Raw genomic sequence first — 18,496 nt, 5'->3', positions numbered from 1 at the left:
CAGTGGTCATCTCTACCCACTGTAAAAATCGTTCAGTGATTTGCCTAGTCTTTCTTAAAAAAAACCGTTATGACTCTCTCTTTGTTTTCAGAATGACTTCTTTCGACTCAACTAAAGAGTTACATTTTTAGTTGTCTCCAAGTGTTTTATCAAATTGGTTCGTTAGTGTATGACATAAAGTTTAACATTTTGAATTGTGCCACTTGTACTTGTACATTGTACCACTATGTATATAAAAAAATTTCAGGAAAAGAGTAATAACTCAAAAATTTGTTATTTTCGTGCAAATACTAAACAAATAAAAATGAAACAACGGTTATATTATTTTTAATGATATTTTCGTGCAATTACATTGTTTTTTCTTTGTAATATATTATTAATATTTACGGAAACAGTTTTTCGTCTCTACTGAAAATGTTCAAATTTTGAGTTGTTACACTTTAACTTAACAAGTGCGATATATAAAAGGAAGTTGTGTTAAGTTACACCATTTATAACTCACAAACGGCTGAACCTGCTTGGAGCGGAACCGCCTTTTAGGAACATCAAGAGGTCTTTCCTCAATTACGTCGATGACATCGAAAAATACGCCAACGCGACTTAGGACGCAACTAACTTTCACAGCGGAGCTATCAATACCTTCATGTGCGGATAGAGGAGTTGCTCCAGATCAAGAAAATATATCGTTACCGCTGGCTTATTGTTTTTGAGATATTTGCATTTAAAGTTAAAAAATTCAACTACTTAAAATGCGTGTTTCTTCGCTAATTCGTTTCAAACCATTTATTTTACATAAGATAGTGCAAAAATTACTTTTATTCAGTATATAAGTTTTTTTATTCAATTGTTTTGGTTCATACAGTAACAATGACAAGAAATAAATAACACATCAGGGATTTATCATGATAATAAAAATTCTGAAAGATTTTATATTACTCATCACACGATATTTTTTTTTTTTTGTTTTGCATTATCTTTTTTTATTGAATCTGCTTTTTGTTTTAAAAGCCTAACAATTATTTGGCATTAGCGAAAAGGTTTGGGTGATCTCCGAGTTTAGATATATACAGTCCGTCAAGTAAGAGCGTTAATTTATAAAAAAAAAAGTTATGAAACTTTCATATTTATATATACATTTTATACATTACAAACAATGACGCAATTTGGTCAATAATGTGTCCTGTCTCCACCGGCGTCGAATTGCTTCACCGAGGCATGCTTTCTACTAATTTGACGGAGTATTCTAGTGGCAAGGATCGCCAGATCCGACGAATTTCGTAAGACAACTGCTTCAAAGTGTGTGTGCGTCTTCCACGAAGCTTCTGTTTAATATATGCCCACATATTTTCAATAGGGTTCGCATCGGGCGACTGCGACGGCCAATACAATGCATCTCTATCAATATTCTCATACGCCCAAGCGAGTCGCTTTATCACAAATTTTTCAATCAGCAGAGGCTTCTTCATTGTGTTGTGCCATTTCAGGTCATGAATATGAAGAAGGGTTCGGATAGCTTCGTAGGATACATCGAAACCTTTTGCAATAAATTTAGCTTGTCCTTGCCGCAGTGTTAAAGCATGATTCCGCTAAAACAAATTCACAATTCTCGAGGTGTTTCATTTTTACTGCCGGACACATTTTTGGTCTTAACGAAAACTTAACATGCTTACACTTTTGTTTATTCACATTTATACGCCAGTTGGCTAGCCTTTCTTCGACAGACCTTAAGTGCTTGGCTAATATTCTTTATGCTATGCTACAAATGCCACATAATTTGTTACGGCTCGCTAAAGCTGTGTTATCTGCAAAAGTTGATGTTAATACATTATTAGCTGTAGGTAGATCTGCTGTATATGTGATGTATAGAGTTGGGCCTAAAACACTGCTCTGTGGTACACCAGCCGTTATCTGTCGTTTATCACATATGAAATCTCCCACTTTTACTATAAATTGTCTATTTTTTTTTAAATAAGACTCAAATGCTTTATACAATTCTAAAGCTAGAATGTTTTTAATCTTATATAAAAGACCTTCATGCTACAGTGTGATTTCCTCTACAATTGCTGCATTCTTTATTTAAATCCCCTTTTTTGAGAGTACATTTCGAAGTAGGATGTAGATCACCACACACCACACAGACACTGCGTAGAGTGCAATATGCTTTCGTGAGTCCACACTCTTGGCAGTTTGTACATTGTACTGGATCATCTCTCTTATGTGGTTCCTCAACAATGATTCTGCGATGGAGCAGGTATTTTAAATTGTAAATCGTGTGTATTACATTTTTCTTCAGTTGGTTACAATTTGGCATCAATTCTATTTTAAACATTGGTTGTGGGACTTTTTTCCTGTTAAAAATATTTACTACTGATTCAATGCTAAAACCATAATCTTCCAGTGCTTTGTTGTTGTTGTTTTAAAGATTATCAACCTTCGTTGGGATGGTATGGGTTATCTACGTTGTCGTCGACGTCATCTAACGGGAGGCCCAGGAAACGTGCTGTTTCGACGGGGTCGGACCAAGGGGAAGCGGGTGTTAGATGAGTGGGGTTTGTAGGACATGCAAAGAGATGGTCAGTGTCATGCGGAGACTCGTTGCATGCAGGACATACACTGGGTATGTCGGGGTCTATTCTGGATAAGTAGGAGTTTAATCTACTACAATATGCAGAACGAAGTTGCGCTAGGGTCACTCGCCTTTCTCGCGGCAACTTGAGCTCTTCGTCTGCAATAAGTGGTGGTTTGACTCCAAGAATGCCATTCACGGGAAGGGAGTCGGCAAAGGTGTTGATAGCTCCACTGTGGAAGTTAGTTGCGGAAGTTAGTTGCGTCCATAATTCGGTCTGCGAAAACATCCCAGAAGGAACTCTTGAAGAGTAGTTCATTATGCTCCTTTACTGGGAGCATAAGCGTCCCTCTATGAAGGTGTTCGATGGGAGACATTAAAACGCATCCTGTCGTGGTCCACAGTGCAGTATTTTGGCAGGTCTGAAGTTTCCTCATATGCGTACCACTGCATCCAGGCGACCATATTGGTGCTGCGTAGTTAAGGACCGGCCGATTGCCTTGTATGTTGCCAACATCGTTTCTTTGTCTTTTTCCCATGTGCTGCGGCTAGCGACTTGAGGATTTTGTTGCCGCTCTATACCTTGGCGATAATCGGTCGTATGGAGAGAGAAGGAGCATAGACTATCAAAGGCACTTTTCGGAATCCATGCTGGTGGCTGGCTAGGGAGCAGCAAGGCCTCAAGTGTCTTCACTACTGAGGAGAGTAGAGTTATCGGTTGATAAGATTCCCCTTTGTTGGCGGGTTTCCCAGGTTTCAGTAGTGGGACCACTCATCCGATTTTCCACACATCGGGTATTTGAAGAGTGGTCAGTGACATGTTGAGGACCGTGGTGAGATAACTTACTCCCTTCGAGCCTAGATGTTTTAGCATTAACATGTTAATTCCATCAGGACCAATGGATTTAGAGGATTTTGCTTTATTGATAACATTCGGAACCTCTTCATCGGTGGAAGTAACGGGCGCGCCTTCGTTTGGCATTTTGCGCAGCCATCGGTTAACACATCGTTTAGCTTTGTCTACCGAAGGGTGCAGCGTAAACTGCCTAGCTCGCGCACTCCTTCGGGTCCGAAGAGGCATGACCATTGAATTGAACTTCAACTCGGTCGTCATGTCTCTCAAGGTTAGACAAAGCTTTGACAGTAGCCCAAAGCTTACTCACACCGGTGGAGAGGTTGCAGGACTTCAGGTGCTCTATCCATTCCGTCCGTTACTGATGATTTACCATACGCCGAATCTCCAAATTGAGATCCCTTATTCGGGGATCCCCGGGATCGGCATGGCGTAAGGTGTCGCGCTCGTTAGCTAAAACGGCTGCTTTGGCTGGGAAATTAGGGCGGAATTTCGCAATTCTTTCAGTCGGGATGAAGCGAGCGGTAGCAGCTGCGATCACCTTACGGAATTGACGTTCGCCAACGCATACGTCCATAGGAATAGGTAGAGCGTTGAAGGTGCTCTCAGTAAATTCTGTGAAGCCGACCCAATTAGATTTGTTAAAGTTAATGAAGGTGCGGTTGTCCACAGAAACAAAATCGGGAGGATTCTCGATCGAGTTAATTATGGGCAGAAGGTCTGATGCGAGAGTTAGCATAGGTCGCCAGGTTATGCTGTTTATCACAGAGTTCGCAAATACTCATCACTGAGGAGTAAAATTTCTATCTTCCTCCTCAGTAAAACACAATTGAGGAGCAATAAATTTTGATTTCCTCAATTGTGAGTTCAAAGGAAAGAGTGCTCTTCTAGAATATTTCTCTTTAATACTTATCTTATCTTTTCGCTCTAATATTTACCGCTAACGTACGTGCTCCTCAAAATAATACCCCTCACAAGAGCGCTAAGTTTCTTTTTCTCATCTCAGGTTTCAACACTCAGTATTTTGTATCGCTGATAAACTCAGTAATGCCGCAGAGAGTGCTCTTGAGCAATTTCTTATTCTCTTATATTTATAAATTTATGTTAAAGTTTAATTGTTGTTGGTGTAAATATTAACAGTTTTGGGTACATGCATGATTAACCGTTAATTTAAGTTGTATTGTGTGTATGTAAATAATTTTAATCAGGAAGACGATACAAAAATACTGTTCTGTAAGAGAATTTCTCTATACAATGATTGTTTTTTTTTTTTTGTCATGGGTTTTTCCATACTCGGCGTTTTTTCAATTGTCAGTTTGGATTAAGACGCATTGCAGTATTGTTAGCTTAAAACTTTATAAGTTAAAAATGGGCAGGTTTTCAAAAATTGGCTTTTGCTTTTTTTTCTTTAAATAAGAGGCAATACTAATGACAAGTAAAAAAAGATGAGTTTTATTTTTCGCATCACTTGAACACTCAGAGCGATAAAAATAAAGATGATGCGTTAGGCAAATAGTTATCTTTTAAAAATTCTCGCTCATGCTAATATATGAGTGAGCCAAATACGTGAGGAGTTTTTTTGTGATGAGAATGTTAGTTAAGCTTGCGCTCCTGAGTATTTGAAATGATGTTCTCTTGCGGAATATTACTCATCAGAGCAAGAGCGTATTTTGATGGTTTTACGAACTCTGGTTTATCAGACCACCGCTAGCAATGGTAATATCTGGCGAGCTATTACAGGTGCCCATAACTCTGGTGGGGGCTTCGTCATTCATTGTGCAGAAGTTCGAATCGTCAATCTGTTCCGCCAGCTCCATCCCTCTACGATCATTTGACAGGCAGGAATGCCAAAGATCGTGGTGCGCGTTAAAGTAGCCTAGAACCAAATAGCCTTCATCACGAAGTAGGGCGCGTATATTCGGGTGATATCCTGTAGGGCCACATGTAACTGGGGGATGTATATATTAAATATTTCGAGCTCGACGTCGCCTGACCAGATAGCTATACCCTGACATTCTAGGGTAGTATCCCTGCGGTCGATGTATTCGTCGATTAGACGATACTACACGGTGTTGCGCAATATGAAGGCTAGGCCACCATCATTATCTCGCTCGCGATCTTCACGTATTACGTTGAAACCGGCACAACTCATAAGATCTGAACGGAACACACCGAGAAGTGACACCAGCCAGTGCAGGAATTACACTTAACTGATGTAACGTTCCGACGTATGACGGTCTGACACACGGAGCAGACTGTGGGGGGAACCAAGAGTTGCTGATTTGTTTTCCCATGCAAATCTGTTGCTATTTAGGATTTCTGGATTTTTACCATTTGGCGTATCGGGGTGAAATTGGACTCAATTTCCTCTTTTACATTTACTTTGCGGTCAATACCAGTCTGAATAGATGGTCCTTTTTCGCATGGTACATTCTCACCTTGCCTTTTGTTTTGTGAGACTGGGAAGCACTCCTTATTGTTTTTATTTTTTGTTTTGTTTTGTTTTCATCAGTTTCGTGTCCGTTATTTCCCAAATTTATTTTTGAGTCCGCAGCGGCCTCAAAATTTTTATTAAATGCCCTAAAAAAATTATGAAACCCATATGAGCTCTTAATATTGATAATAACCCGTGCCGCAACGACGATTTATTTCCCATTTAAATAAAATGGAGTTTTCGTACTTTTTGCAATTAATTTTTTCTTTGCGAAACCAATTGATACATTGCTGCTGCACCGAATTATTTTTGTAGGAAATTGAACGTTCTACAAAAAGGTTTTTTTTAACAACAAATTATCATTATTTACATCAGCATTGATTGTGCAGTGTTTTTGCTCATTTTTCCATACAAACTGTATGGACAAGAAATCAAAATAAAAAAAAACCAAAATGTTTCAGTGCAATGTATATACATATTTAATTGCATCTATTAATGATACAAAAGGATCCGGGGAGCCCTAGTCGAGCGAATACCTGGGTTGACCGAAGTACTTTCGTGTAGCACTCCTTTCTGTGTTGGCGGCCGTCGGCCGCGCTTTAAAAAAATAACCCTGGCCGGTCCAACACCGGCAACGCCATCCACAGTATTTTAGCATTGTACACCTTTTCGCGTTCACTTCATACATTTATTGCTAAGTGAGTTTAATTTATTCCCTTTTCTTCGTGTTTTCTCGGTAATTTGACAGTTCAAATTAGGCAGTCATTTTGGTTTTTCGCATTTTTGAACCCAATGCAGAAAAAGGTGTTTTTTATGTAAAGATTTACAAAGAAATTAACAATGAAAATTAATTAAAAACATTACTAGTGGTTTTTATAATTCATAAGAAATATATGTGCGTGAAAATGTATCCACAATTGGTTTCGTACAATGCACAACAGATGAAAATACACTAGCATATATTTAGAAATTTGCAAAAAAATAGCATTTTTTAAAGTGAATTTGTGGAAAAATTTGTGAACCGATTTTTATAAAATATGTTTTAAAATAAAGTTCGATAATTTAAGCATACATGCGTGTTTAAAATTTTCAATTTGGTTCACTCGTTTAGGTACAGTGAGCCAAAATTAACCGGCGCGATACTAAACTCAACCCCTACTTTTGCATATTCCTCCTCTGAAGAAACTTCCCTATCCGTACTACATACCCCATTTATACGGAAACTCGTTTTTCTTACCCATCCGCCAAAGTAATCGGAATCGTGCGGTTTTATTCAAGTTTTCCCTATATTATCTGCACTTATAATACAAAATATTATTAAATTTAGGTATAATTACCTGAGAAATTGCACTCGGTGCAGTCAGCAATAGTAACATCAAGAGTTCCCCATAAAACATACAGAAGGAAGCAAATGACAACAAAAAGTACACCAACCTTTGGAATTATACTGCTTTTTGACCATGCATGGTTTGATGGGAAATTAGCACTACCCAGGATTAGGTCAGCAGATATTCTATTGGGATAAAAGACATTTTGCTTTCGGATTTCTTGCTTATGCCGGGTCAACTGGTTCGTCATAATTCTTATTAATTTTAGTTTACGAAAACATCACAAGCATAGAAATTAATAATAACGCACATCACAGTTTTATACATTTGTTTGCAAACAAATTTCTCATTCACAAGTCAATCATTTGACTCTAATGCATATCTTCAAAAAATAATCGATACTAGTGATGGGCGGTATCCATCGATGTTTGTCCATAGTATATATCTCTGACAGCCCTATTCAGATGCTTTCGCCATTGTGAGGTTTTTGTATTTAACGAGATTTTCCTTCTCCTAATTTGATTTAAATAGCTCAAATATTCATAATTTCCTCACAAAATTGTGTTCAGAAAGGAAACCTTACAATGCGAAATTGGCTTTGTTTGTTATTTTAATTTACTACGTAGTACACTGAACGCAATTTTAAATTATTATATAGCATTATAATAAATTTGTTATAATATTGAGATATGATCTTATTGTTATAAACAATTGCAATACATATATGTGTTATATATGAGGGTAATAATAATATGTATATTTTATAATGTTATAATGCAGTTTTACTTACCCGTGTTTAGTAAATTTAAATCCCATATTATTCGTATAAAAGTGTTCACATTCTCAATTATAGCTTGAAAAATGTTAGAAAGGTTCTTTATAGTTAATAAAGGTAAAAAAAGGTACATGAAAGTGCCAACACAAAAAAAAAAAACACATAATTGTAAACAATATAGTATGTATATTCGGTAAAGGTTCAAGAGAGCGGCTTTTCCGAAAACGTGCACCAATTTTCACGGGAAAGGTCTTAAAATACTCGTTTTTAATTCTACTTTACGAATATGTATGGCGCGTGCTTTCAAAATCAATATTTTCTTTGTTTTTTGTTTTCTTTAGATGTTGAAATTATACTTCATTAATTAAAAATATAACCATTTTTTTATGACAATAAGGGGAAACTTTAGTATACGATCCCACGATTTCAGGGTTAAACGTGGTGGATAGAGCTGCTGCTCCAGATTAAGAAAATATATAATTGTTGCCGCCGCAAACTTGTGGTTTTCGAGATATTTGCATTTAAAGTTGAAAATTTTGCAAATTTTATCTTGCAATTACTCGATTTCTAGTAATTATTTATTTCATATTATGCACTTTTTATGCACTTATACTTTATTACATTGTTTCTTCATATTTATTTTTTAGTAATTATTTAGTTATTTGCTTAAAATAAGCATTTTATATTTTACACAATTTTCATTCTATGCACAATAACAAAAGTATTCCGTGTTTACAGATATTAAGTGTTGCCATAATTACACATTTATCAAATGAATAAGAATGGATATAAAAACTCAAACGCAGAAAACAAATACCATCTGAAATAAATTTTCCATTGTAATAAAAAAAGTTTTAAGGCTTATAAGTATGTTTAATCTAATAATTTAATAAAAGGATCATAATGATTATTTGCAATACAACAAAGGTAAAACAGGGTAAACGTTAGTCCATTCGCGTCCGACTTATTTCTGCATTGGCGGCCTTCGGCCGCGCTTCGAAAAAAATAGCCCTGGTCGATCCAACACGGGGGTATGTCAGGTTTTTTTGAGTAAAAGTCCTTTTTGCGTTGGCGGCCTTCGGCCGCACTTCAAAAAAAAATAACTCTGGCCGATCCAACACCGGGGTGTATCAAAAATCTTGATATATCAAGAAAAAGGGCAATGATTTATGTATTTGGGGTATAGTCCTATTTTTTATTCATTTTTATTCGTTTGATAAATGTGTAATTATGGCAACACTTATTATCTGTCAACACGGAATACTTTTGTTATTGTGCATGAAATGAAAATTGTGTAAAATATAAAATGCTTATTTTAAGCAAATAACTAAATAATTACTGGAAAAAATATGTAGAAACAATGTAATGAAGTATAAGTGCATAAAAAGTGCATAATATGAATTAAATAATTACTAGCAATCGAGAAATTGCAAGATAAAATTTGCAAAATTTTCAACTTTAAATGCAAATATCTCGAAAACTATAAATTTGCGGCGGCAACAATATTTTTTTAATCTGGAGCATCAGCTCTATCCAACCATACCACTTTTAACCCTGAAATCGTGGGATCGTATACTAAAGCCGACCCGACAATAATAATGACACTTACGGTCTTTGTACATTTTACTTACTCCTACGTATGAATAAAAAGACATATACATACAATATAGTGATAGTGTTGAGTGAAGTGGAAGTGTTTTTTGGCGCTCTTGGATTGTTCACGGAATAATCCCAGTTTTTACAGTGACAGCACACTAGATTTTGTATTAGCATTTACCGGAAAGGAGGATGGAGTCATGTGTAGAAGTTCACGCAAGTGAGGAAAGTTCTCTTGAGGATGGAGTCATGTGTAGAAGTTCACGCAAGTGAGGAAAGTTCTCTGATCGCCATTCATTTGGGAGTGGCCAGAAACGATTCTTTTGCATATGACTCAAGCAGCTCACGACTTCTGGTCTTTGACCAAGTATCCTCTGGGTAGCCTAAGGACATCCGTTTGAAGGCGAGCTAACGTGAGAAGGCGAAACATCCCCTGCATAGGGTTGTGCGCTGGGTTTGGGACCCGCCAAGTAAAAAACACCCCCAATGAAAAACCACCAAAAGCCTCGGATGAGAGACCCCCCTTTTGATGACGACCATGGCAAACGAAATAAGGACTATGATTTGAGGGCATGCACCTGGAATGTCCGGTCCCTTAATTGGGAAGGTGCCGCTGCCCAGCTTGTTGATGTCCTCGTAAAAATAAAGGCTGACATCACCGCCGTCCAAGAAATGGGATGGACGGGACAAGGACAGAGACAAGTAGGTCCTTGTGACATTTACTACAGTGGCCATATAAAGGGGCGCAAGTTTGGTATTGGATTCGTGGTGGGAGAGAGACTTCGTCGCCGAGTACTATCATTCACTGCGGCGAATGAACGTCTAGCCACAATCCGCATCAAAGCGAGGTTCTTCAACATATCGCTGATTTGCGCCCACGCCCCGACGGAAGAGAAGGACGATGTGACCAAAGATGCCTTTTATGAGTGCTTGGAGCGCACTTATGAGAGATGCTCCCGCCACGATGTGAAAATCGTGCTTGGCGACTTACACGCCAGGGTGGGCAAAGAAGGTGTCTTTGGCACTACGGTCGGTAAATTCAGCCTCCACGACGAAACATCCCCAAATGGGTTGAGGCTGATCGACTTCGCAGGGGCCCGAAATATGGTTATCTGTAGTACTAGATTACAATGCGTGCGCTTCGAGGTCCTAACATCGACTCGGACCACTATATTGTTGCTGCCAAAATTCGCACCCGCCTCTGTGCAGCAAAAAACGCACGCCAACAAACACAAGGAAGGTTCGACGTCGAGAAGCTGCAATCACAACAGACAGCCGAACGTTTTTCTACTCGGCTTGCACTCCTGCTCTCTGAGAGCACTCATCAACAATTCGGTATAAGGGAACTGTGGGACGGCATTTCAAACTCCTTACGTACAGCTGCAACCGAAACCAGGGGTCTTCGGAAAGGGCAAAAGAACAGCTGGTACGACGAGGAGTGCCGTGTCGCAGCGGAGAGAAAACAGGCTGCCTACCTCGCAACGTTACGATCGACCACAACACGTGCGGGATGGGATAGATACCGAGAGTTGAAGAGGGAAGCGAGACGCATTTGCAGACAGAAGAAGAAAGAGGCCGAAATGCGTGAGTACGAACAGCTCGATAAGCTGGCCGACAGGGGTAATGCTCGAAAATTCTACGAAAAGATGCGGCGGCTTACAGAAGGTTTCAAGACCGGAGCATACTCTTGTAGAACCCCCAAAGGTGATCTAGTTACCGATGCCCAGAGCATACTTAAATTATGGAGGGAACACTTCTCCAGCCTGCTGAATGGCAGTGAAAGCACAACACCGGGAGAAGGCGAACCCGATTCCCCAATCGATGACGATGGAGCAGACGTTCCATTACCCGACCATGAAGAAGTTCGAATAGCAATTATCCGCCTGAAGAACAACAAAGCGGCAGGGGCCGATGGATTGCCGGCCGAGCTATTCAAACACGGCGGCGAAGAACTGATAAGGAGCATGCATCAGCTTCTTTGTAAAATATGGTCGGACGAAAGCATGCCCAACGACTGGAATTTAAGTGTGCTATGCCCAATCCATAAAAAAGGAGACCCCACAATCTGCGCCAACTACCGTGGGATTAGCCTCCTCAACATCGCATATAAGGTTCTATCGAGCGTATTGTGTGAAAGATTAAAGCCCACCGTCAACGAACTGATTGGACCTTATCAGTGTGGCTTTAGACCTGGAAAATCAACAACCGACCAGATATTCACCATGCGCCAAATCTTGGAAAAGACCCGTGAAAGGAGAATCGACACACACCACCTCTTCGTCGATTTCAAAGCTGCTTTCGACTGCACGAAAAGGAGCTGCCTTTATGCCGCGATGTCTGAATTTGGTATCCCCGCAAAACTGATACGGCTGTGTAAACTGACGTTGAGCGGCACCAAAAGCTCCGTCAGGATCGGGAAGAACCTCTCCGAGCCGTTCGATACCAAACGAGGTTTCAGACAAGACGACTCTTTATCGTGCGACTTTTTCAATCTGCTGCTGGAGAAAATAGTTCGAGCTGCAGAACTTAATCGAGCAGGTACAATCTTCTATAAGAGTGTACAGCTGCTGGCGTATGCCGATGATATTGATATCATCGGCCTCAATACCCGCGCCGTTAGTTCTGCTTTCTCCAGGCTGGACAAGGAAGCAAAACGAATGGGTCTGGCAGTGAACGAGGGCAAGACGAAATATCTCCTGTCATCAAACAAACAGTCGTCGCACTCGCGACTTGGCACTCACGTCACTGTTGACAGTCATAACTTTGAAGTTGTAGATAATTTCGTCTATCTTGGAACCAGCGTAAACACCACCAACAATGTCAGCCTAGAAATCCAACGCAGGATAACTCTTGCCAACAGGTGCTACTTCGGACTGAGTAGGCAATTGAGAAGCAAAGTCCTCTCTCGACAGACAAAAACCAAACTCTATAAGTCTCTCATAATTCCCGTCCTGCTGTATGGTGCAGAGGCTTGGACGATGTCAACAGCGGATGAGTCGACGTTGCGAGTTTTCGAGAGAAAAATTCTGCGAAAGATTTATGGTCCTTTGCGCGTTGGCCACGGCGAATATCGCATTCGATGGAACGATGAGCTGTACGAGATATACGACGACATTGACATAGTTCAGCGAATTAAAAGACAGCGGCTACGCTGGCTAGGTCATGTTGTCCGGATGGATGAAAACACTCCAGCTCTGAAAGTATTCGACGCAGTACCCGCCGCGGGAAGCAGAGGAAGAGGAAGACCTCCACTCCGTTGGAAGGACCAAGTGGAGAAGGACCTGGCTTCGCTTGGAATATCCAATTGGCGCCACGTAGCGAAAAGAAGAAACGACTGGAGCGCGGTTGTTAACTCGGCTATAATCGCGTAAGCGGTGTCTACGCCAATTAAGAAGAAGAAGATTTACCGGAAAACCGGAGGATTCAAGTGGATAATAAGCCTAGAGAAATAGATAAGTACAATTTGTTTTAAACAAAAATTTATTTGTACATACCTGTCCTTTTTCGTGGCAAATTTGCAAATTTTTTCATTTCCCCTACTAACAGCAAATTACATCAAAACGTGCAAATATTTTTTATTAATCTGCCATTTTGTTTTGATTAATCAGCTGTTCTCCGTTTTCGTTTTCTCCCTTTTTCGTTTTGCTTTTGGGTTAGGCGTTGCCAACCATTGAAAATATAAGTAGAGTTGTAGCGGTAGGGATTGAACATACTGATTGACAGGTGTACCCAGACTATTTTCTCACTGAGGTATGGCCTCTGAGAATGGTATGGGGCGTACACCCGAGAATCCTTTCCGGAGGAATTCTAAAAATTTGAGAACGCCTCCTAACGGCGGAAATGAGGAATCCACTGCTGCTGGATCAACAATTAGCGATGAAACTGCTGATCGAGTAAGCAGAAGTGAAGAGAATTCACTAAATAATGATACTTCCGACCATTTTAACAAGCTGGGTTGTAGAATTAAAGAGTTGGAAAATATGATGGCTGGTCAAAGGCACGTAAATCAAGCTGTGCGCGATTTACTGAGTAGCATAATGAGCTTATATAAAAAAGCCGAGAAGCCGGAGAAAAAAATTATGGTTGAGAAAGCAAACCAGCTATCTCATATTTTTAAAGAGCTAAATACCCCAAAGCGGCTACGTGAAGTATCGGGAGACCTACCCCAACGAAAAAACCGAAAAAAGCTACTGAGAAGGTGCAACAAATGACCAGTGAGCCCACAAAAGTAATACAGGAAAATATTACGGGTCAACATGGCGCGGGTGACAAATGGGTGGACGTTGTGAAAAGGAAGAAACCGATTTAGAAGAAAATTAGAATGAAACCGGACGCCATCATTATAACTAAAAAAAGGGGCTTGAAGAGTTGGGATCAAACGTGACCTACATACGGAAGACGATGAAAGGAGACCTACTCATCGAGTTGAAAAATCAGGCAGACAAGAGAGCCGAATCATTTAAAACCATCTTAGAAGGAGCGGTGGGTGAAATGGCGCTGATACAGCCAAAAACCCATAACGTTACAATAGTGTGTAAGGACTTGGACGATATTACAACACCAGAAGAAGTCTGCGAGGCACTACAAAATAGTGTGGGTTCCAAAACCTGGAGAAAACAAGCGTCAAAAATATGAGGAAAACCCGAAGTGGCACACAAATAGTTCTTATTTGTCTGCGCGTTCAAGACGCTAAAGTTGCACTAAAATTGGGCAAAGTGAAGATAGGGTGGTCTATCTGTCGTCTTAGAGAATACTCACCCATTACCCGATGTTTTAGGTGCTTTCAAGTGGGTCATGTAGCAAACAAATGTGTCAGTCAGACTGATCGGTCAGCTCTCTGTACACGCTGCGGAGCTGCAGGGCACGTAGCAAAAGTGTGCACAAATGCCCCGAGCTGTATGCTTTGCAAAAGAGAGCACTCCGTCTTAAGTACGACATATTCGAAGTACGAAGAAATGATGAAAACAATGAAAAAATGAGGTTGTTTCAGCTAAACTTTAATCCCTGCGCTGCAGCACAAGATCTGCTAAAACAAACAGTTCAAGAAGAGAACATAGATGTCGTCTTACTAAGCGAGCCATATAGACAGCGTTCGGAAAGCTGTTGGTGTAAAGATGAAAGTGGTAAGGCAGCAATATGGGCCTGCACAGGACATGCTTTCTCATCCCGCTCCAAAGATGCTCATAATGGCTTTACATGGGCGAAGATACAAGGTATATATTTTGTAAGCTGCTATGCTCGTCCTATCGCAACAATTAGAGAATTTTAAGATTTTCTCCTGGAGTTGTCTCTAGAGACCAGAAACAAATCGCCAATAATAATAGCGGGTGATTTTAACGCATGGTCTACTGCTTGGGGTAGCAGAATTACAAATCACCGTGGTCGCCTCATGCTAGAAATTTTGAGTCAAACAAACCTCACGATCCTAAACAATGCACTATGGGCCATCGGACCGCTTTTTTGGCAAAAAACCATTTTTTTTGCATCGTTCAAAAAAAAAATTAATACATATAATTAATACCACTATACTTATATTAAAAAAAAAAATTATATGGACAGATGGCAATCCTATTCATTTACCGTACGTTCAAAGATGACATTTCAATCATATTGTTTTTCGTGATTCGTATGAAGAATAATAACCTACTGAACACAAAACGACGACAGTCGACAAACGACAAACGAGAGTACGAAAGTGAAATGAAAACAAAACAACACAGCTGTCCATTTTGCGTGTACACAACGTTGTGGCCATACTAATACCTTGCACTTCAATGAAATTTTAATATTTTGTTCAAAGTTAAAATAACGTCAAGTTTGTAAGAGCTGTGAATAATTTTACATTTTACATATTAGTGGCATCACCACTCTTCCTCATCTCTCTCCCTGCAAGACAGGTAGTTGTTAGCAAACGTGTAAGCGAATTGTTATTGTTCACTTTTGCATTCGTTAAAATATTTGTTACTTTTGTTCAGAGAGTGGGAAAAAAGTAACACATAGCTATTTGATGTTCATTGGTTATCTCGCTCTAACCAATGGCAAATATCCCATGCTGCCTTGTTCTAACAGAATACACACATTTGTTAGCAAATCTCTTCACAGTATGTTACGGGTAACAAATTATTTTGTTTGCGCTTAGCTTACCCATGTGTTATGGATAACAAAAAGTATTTGTTGCCCGAATATCTGTTAGTGTTATTATTTTGGTTATCAGTTTGTTACCTTTAACATATAAGCATGTTAGGAAGAACAAGCAGTAACAAGATTATCTGTTACCCATTTGTTACATCTAGCAAATTAAATTCTTTGAAATAAAACTCAGTTTTTTTATTATTTCTCTTTATTTAATAATATAATCAAAATAAAATGCACAATCCATAACAAATATTTGAATTAAATATACACTATTTAACTTTAATAATTTAAAACATACTCCATTATTTGGTTGCTGCACGCAATAGATTTGAATTTTACCAATGGTCCAAATGATTTCTGTAATATTAAAATTTTTAATTATACACACAACATTAAATTCACAATGCTTACCTTTTTCTCCTTGTTAACCTCTTTCATTTTCTCTATATAAAAGAAATTAATATATATTGTTACGAATTTACTCTTGCTAGTTTACTTTGTTAGGTTCGTATCTCTGGATTGACAAATAAAATCAACACTGTTTAATTTAATTCAACAACTCTTTATTTCACAACTCGTCTACACTATAGCAGTTTACTCTTAGCACTGATTGATTACGTTGGCGCTGCCACGGCTTATATAGCCACGCACTTCTCGCTGATGCCGACGTGTCCTTCTAGAATATCGCGTCTGGAAATTACCAGAACATACGGCTATACGGCGCCAGACGCAAGCAGACAGTCGCGGCGCCAGACTCAGCAATTGTTTAACTAGACAAGCAGACAGTGCGGCGCCAGACTCAGCAATTGTTTACCTAGACAAGCAGACAGCCGTGGCGCCAGATGTCTACAACAAGACAAATGCTATTCCATATACCTACAGCTATTGTTCATAATCAGGGATGCATATAGCAATACAAATAAAACTTAATACTACTTTTTGTAACACTGCCCTCCACTAAAGCCTAATCGTCCCGATTAGGCACAAATCCTCTTGAACCAAATGGGGCGAGCCTCTCCAAATGTACTACTTTCATTTTACATCGTGCTTTTCCATTTCTTTGTATGCGGTATACCACGTCATTAAGTCGTTTCATCACCATATAGGGTCCTTCCCAGGCTGTCTGCAGTTTCGGGGACAAGCCTTTCTTTCGAAGTGGATTGTACAACAGGACCAGATCACCTTCTTCAAAACCTTTTGAATTTGCCGCTTGATCGAACCGGTCCTTCATCTTATTGCTCATCAGATGCGTATGTTGTCTTACCATTAGATGCAATTCATTCATTTCTTCCTTTAAGGCAGAACAATAATCTCCATCATTTCTTACAGCTGTAGGATTCGTTCCAAACTTAAGATCAGCAGGGAGTCGCAGATCAGATCCGAAAATAATCTTTGCCGGCGTGTAACCAGTTGTCTCGTGCTTCGCTGAACGATACGCCAGCAGGAACATCTGGATGCGCTTGTCCCAATTCCGTTGGTCTTTATCAACGATTTTCCGCAGATGTTCTTCGAGCGTTCGGTTGAATCTCTCTACCATCCCATCTGATTGTGGGTGTAACGCTGTTGTCCGTGTCTTGTGGATGCCCAATAATGTACAGACTTCTTGGAAAATGGAAGATTCGAAATTTCTGCCTTGATCTGAGTGTAATTCGACGGGCACTCCGAACCTTGTTATCCAATTTTCTACAAACGCTTCGGCTACGGTCTTCGCTTCCTGGTTTGGTAAGGCATATACTTCTGGCCATTTACTGAAATAGTCCATGACAACCAGTAGATATTTGTTTCCGGCCGTACTGGTTGGGAACGGACCTGCAATATCCATTGCGACTCGTTCAAATGGTGATCCCACGTTGTACTGTTGAAGCCTACCGCGACTTTTGGCTTTAGGACCTTTAGCTGCCATGCACTCTACGCAATTACTTATCCATTCTGCTATGGAATCTCGACAACCGATCCAGTAGAACCGTTGTTTAATCTTCTCTATAGTTTTTGTAATTCCAAGGTGCCCTCCACTAGGTCCGTTGTGATATTCTTTCAATACTTTTGGGATCATGGACTTCGGTACTATGATCAGCAGACGAGAATGTTTGCCATCTTCGCTTTCCCAGGTACGATGAAGGTATCCATTAACGAGGTTTATGCTGTTCCATTGGGCCCAATATGCTTTTGCAGTTGGACTCTCGCTACTTATTTGTTCCTTTGGTGGTCGTACCCCATTTTCTTTGGCCATTACCAGCTTTGCAAGATCAGGGTCCTCCAGCTGATTGATTCTGATGCGGTGAGGAGTCCAATCATCTTCAGGTTCTATATTCAGTAATCGCACGTCGATTATACCTTCTTTTCCTTCTGATTTGGAGCAATGTTTACATTCCAGTGGACAAGGGCGACGTGATAATGCATCGGCATTTTTGTGGTGAATCCCCTTTCGATGTTCCGTTTCGAAGTCGTAATTCTGTAATCTTTCGATCCATCGTGCAATTTGGCCTTCCGGATTCTTAAACTGTAATAACCATTTTAATGCTGCATGATCAGTCCTCAGCAAGAATCGTTGTCCATACAAATACTTGTGGAAATGTTTTACACATTCCACCACAGCTAGTAGTTCTTTTCGCGTCACACAGTAGTTTTTCTCTGGTTTCCCGAGCACTCTGCTGTAATACCCAATTACTCTTTCTTGTCCGTCGATGAGCTGAGACAGGACACCTCCAATTCCATAAGCGCTCGCATCTGTATCCAGGATGAATTTCTTTCCAGGTATTGGATAAGCTAACATCGGTGCCGTACAAAGTAGTTCTTTCAGCCGCTCAAA

General features: G+C 39.8%; 2 protein-coding genes and 1 pseudogene across 4 annotated transcripts in view; 1 reads left to right on the top strand and 2 right to left on the bottom strand.

Moving 5' to 3' along the window:
• LOC105228375 (galactosylgalactosylxylosylprotein 3-beta-glucuronosyltransferase S) overlaps nt 1-7,583 on the bottom strand; it is a 75,347-nt gene extending 67,764 nt beyond the window's left edge. Inside the window, exon 1 of one of the 3 annotated variants that reach the window (XM_049445877.1) lies at nt 7,191-7,583. In XM_049445877.1, the coding sequence (XP_049301834.1) occupies nt 7,191-7,431 (241 nt within the window). In that variant the 5' untranslated portion in view covers nt 7,432-7,583. The remainder of the gene's footprint in view (nt 1-7,190) is intronic. The other 2 variants (XM_049445878.1, XM_049445879.1) reach the window with 2 other exon arrangements.
• Nucleotides 1-18,496, top strand: part of LOC125775402 (uncharacterized) — a 335,512-nt gene that overhangs the window by 40,540 nt on the left and 276,476 nt on the right. The gene's annotated exons all lie outside the window — the stretch shown is intronic.
• On the bottom strand, nt 1,722-7,184 carry LOC125775565 (uncharacterized; annotated as a pseudogene).

The sequence above is a fragment of the Bactrocera dorsalis genome, chromosome 1 (genome assembly GCF_023373825.1).
Source record: "Bactrocera dorsalis isolate Fly_Bdor chromosome 1, ASM2337382v1, whole genome shotgun sequence".
Taxonomy (NCBI): Eukaryota; Metazoa; Arthropoda; class Insecta; order Diptera; family Tephritidae; genus Bactrocera; species Bactrocera dorsalis.
Note: the sequence above shows the minus strand (reverse complement) of the source record. Positions and strands in the feature narration are given on the sequence as shown.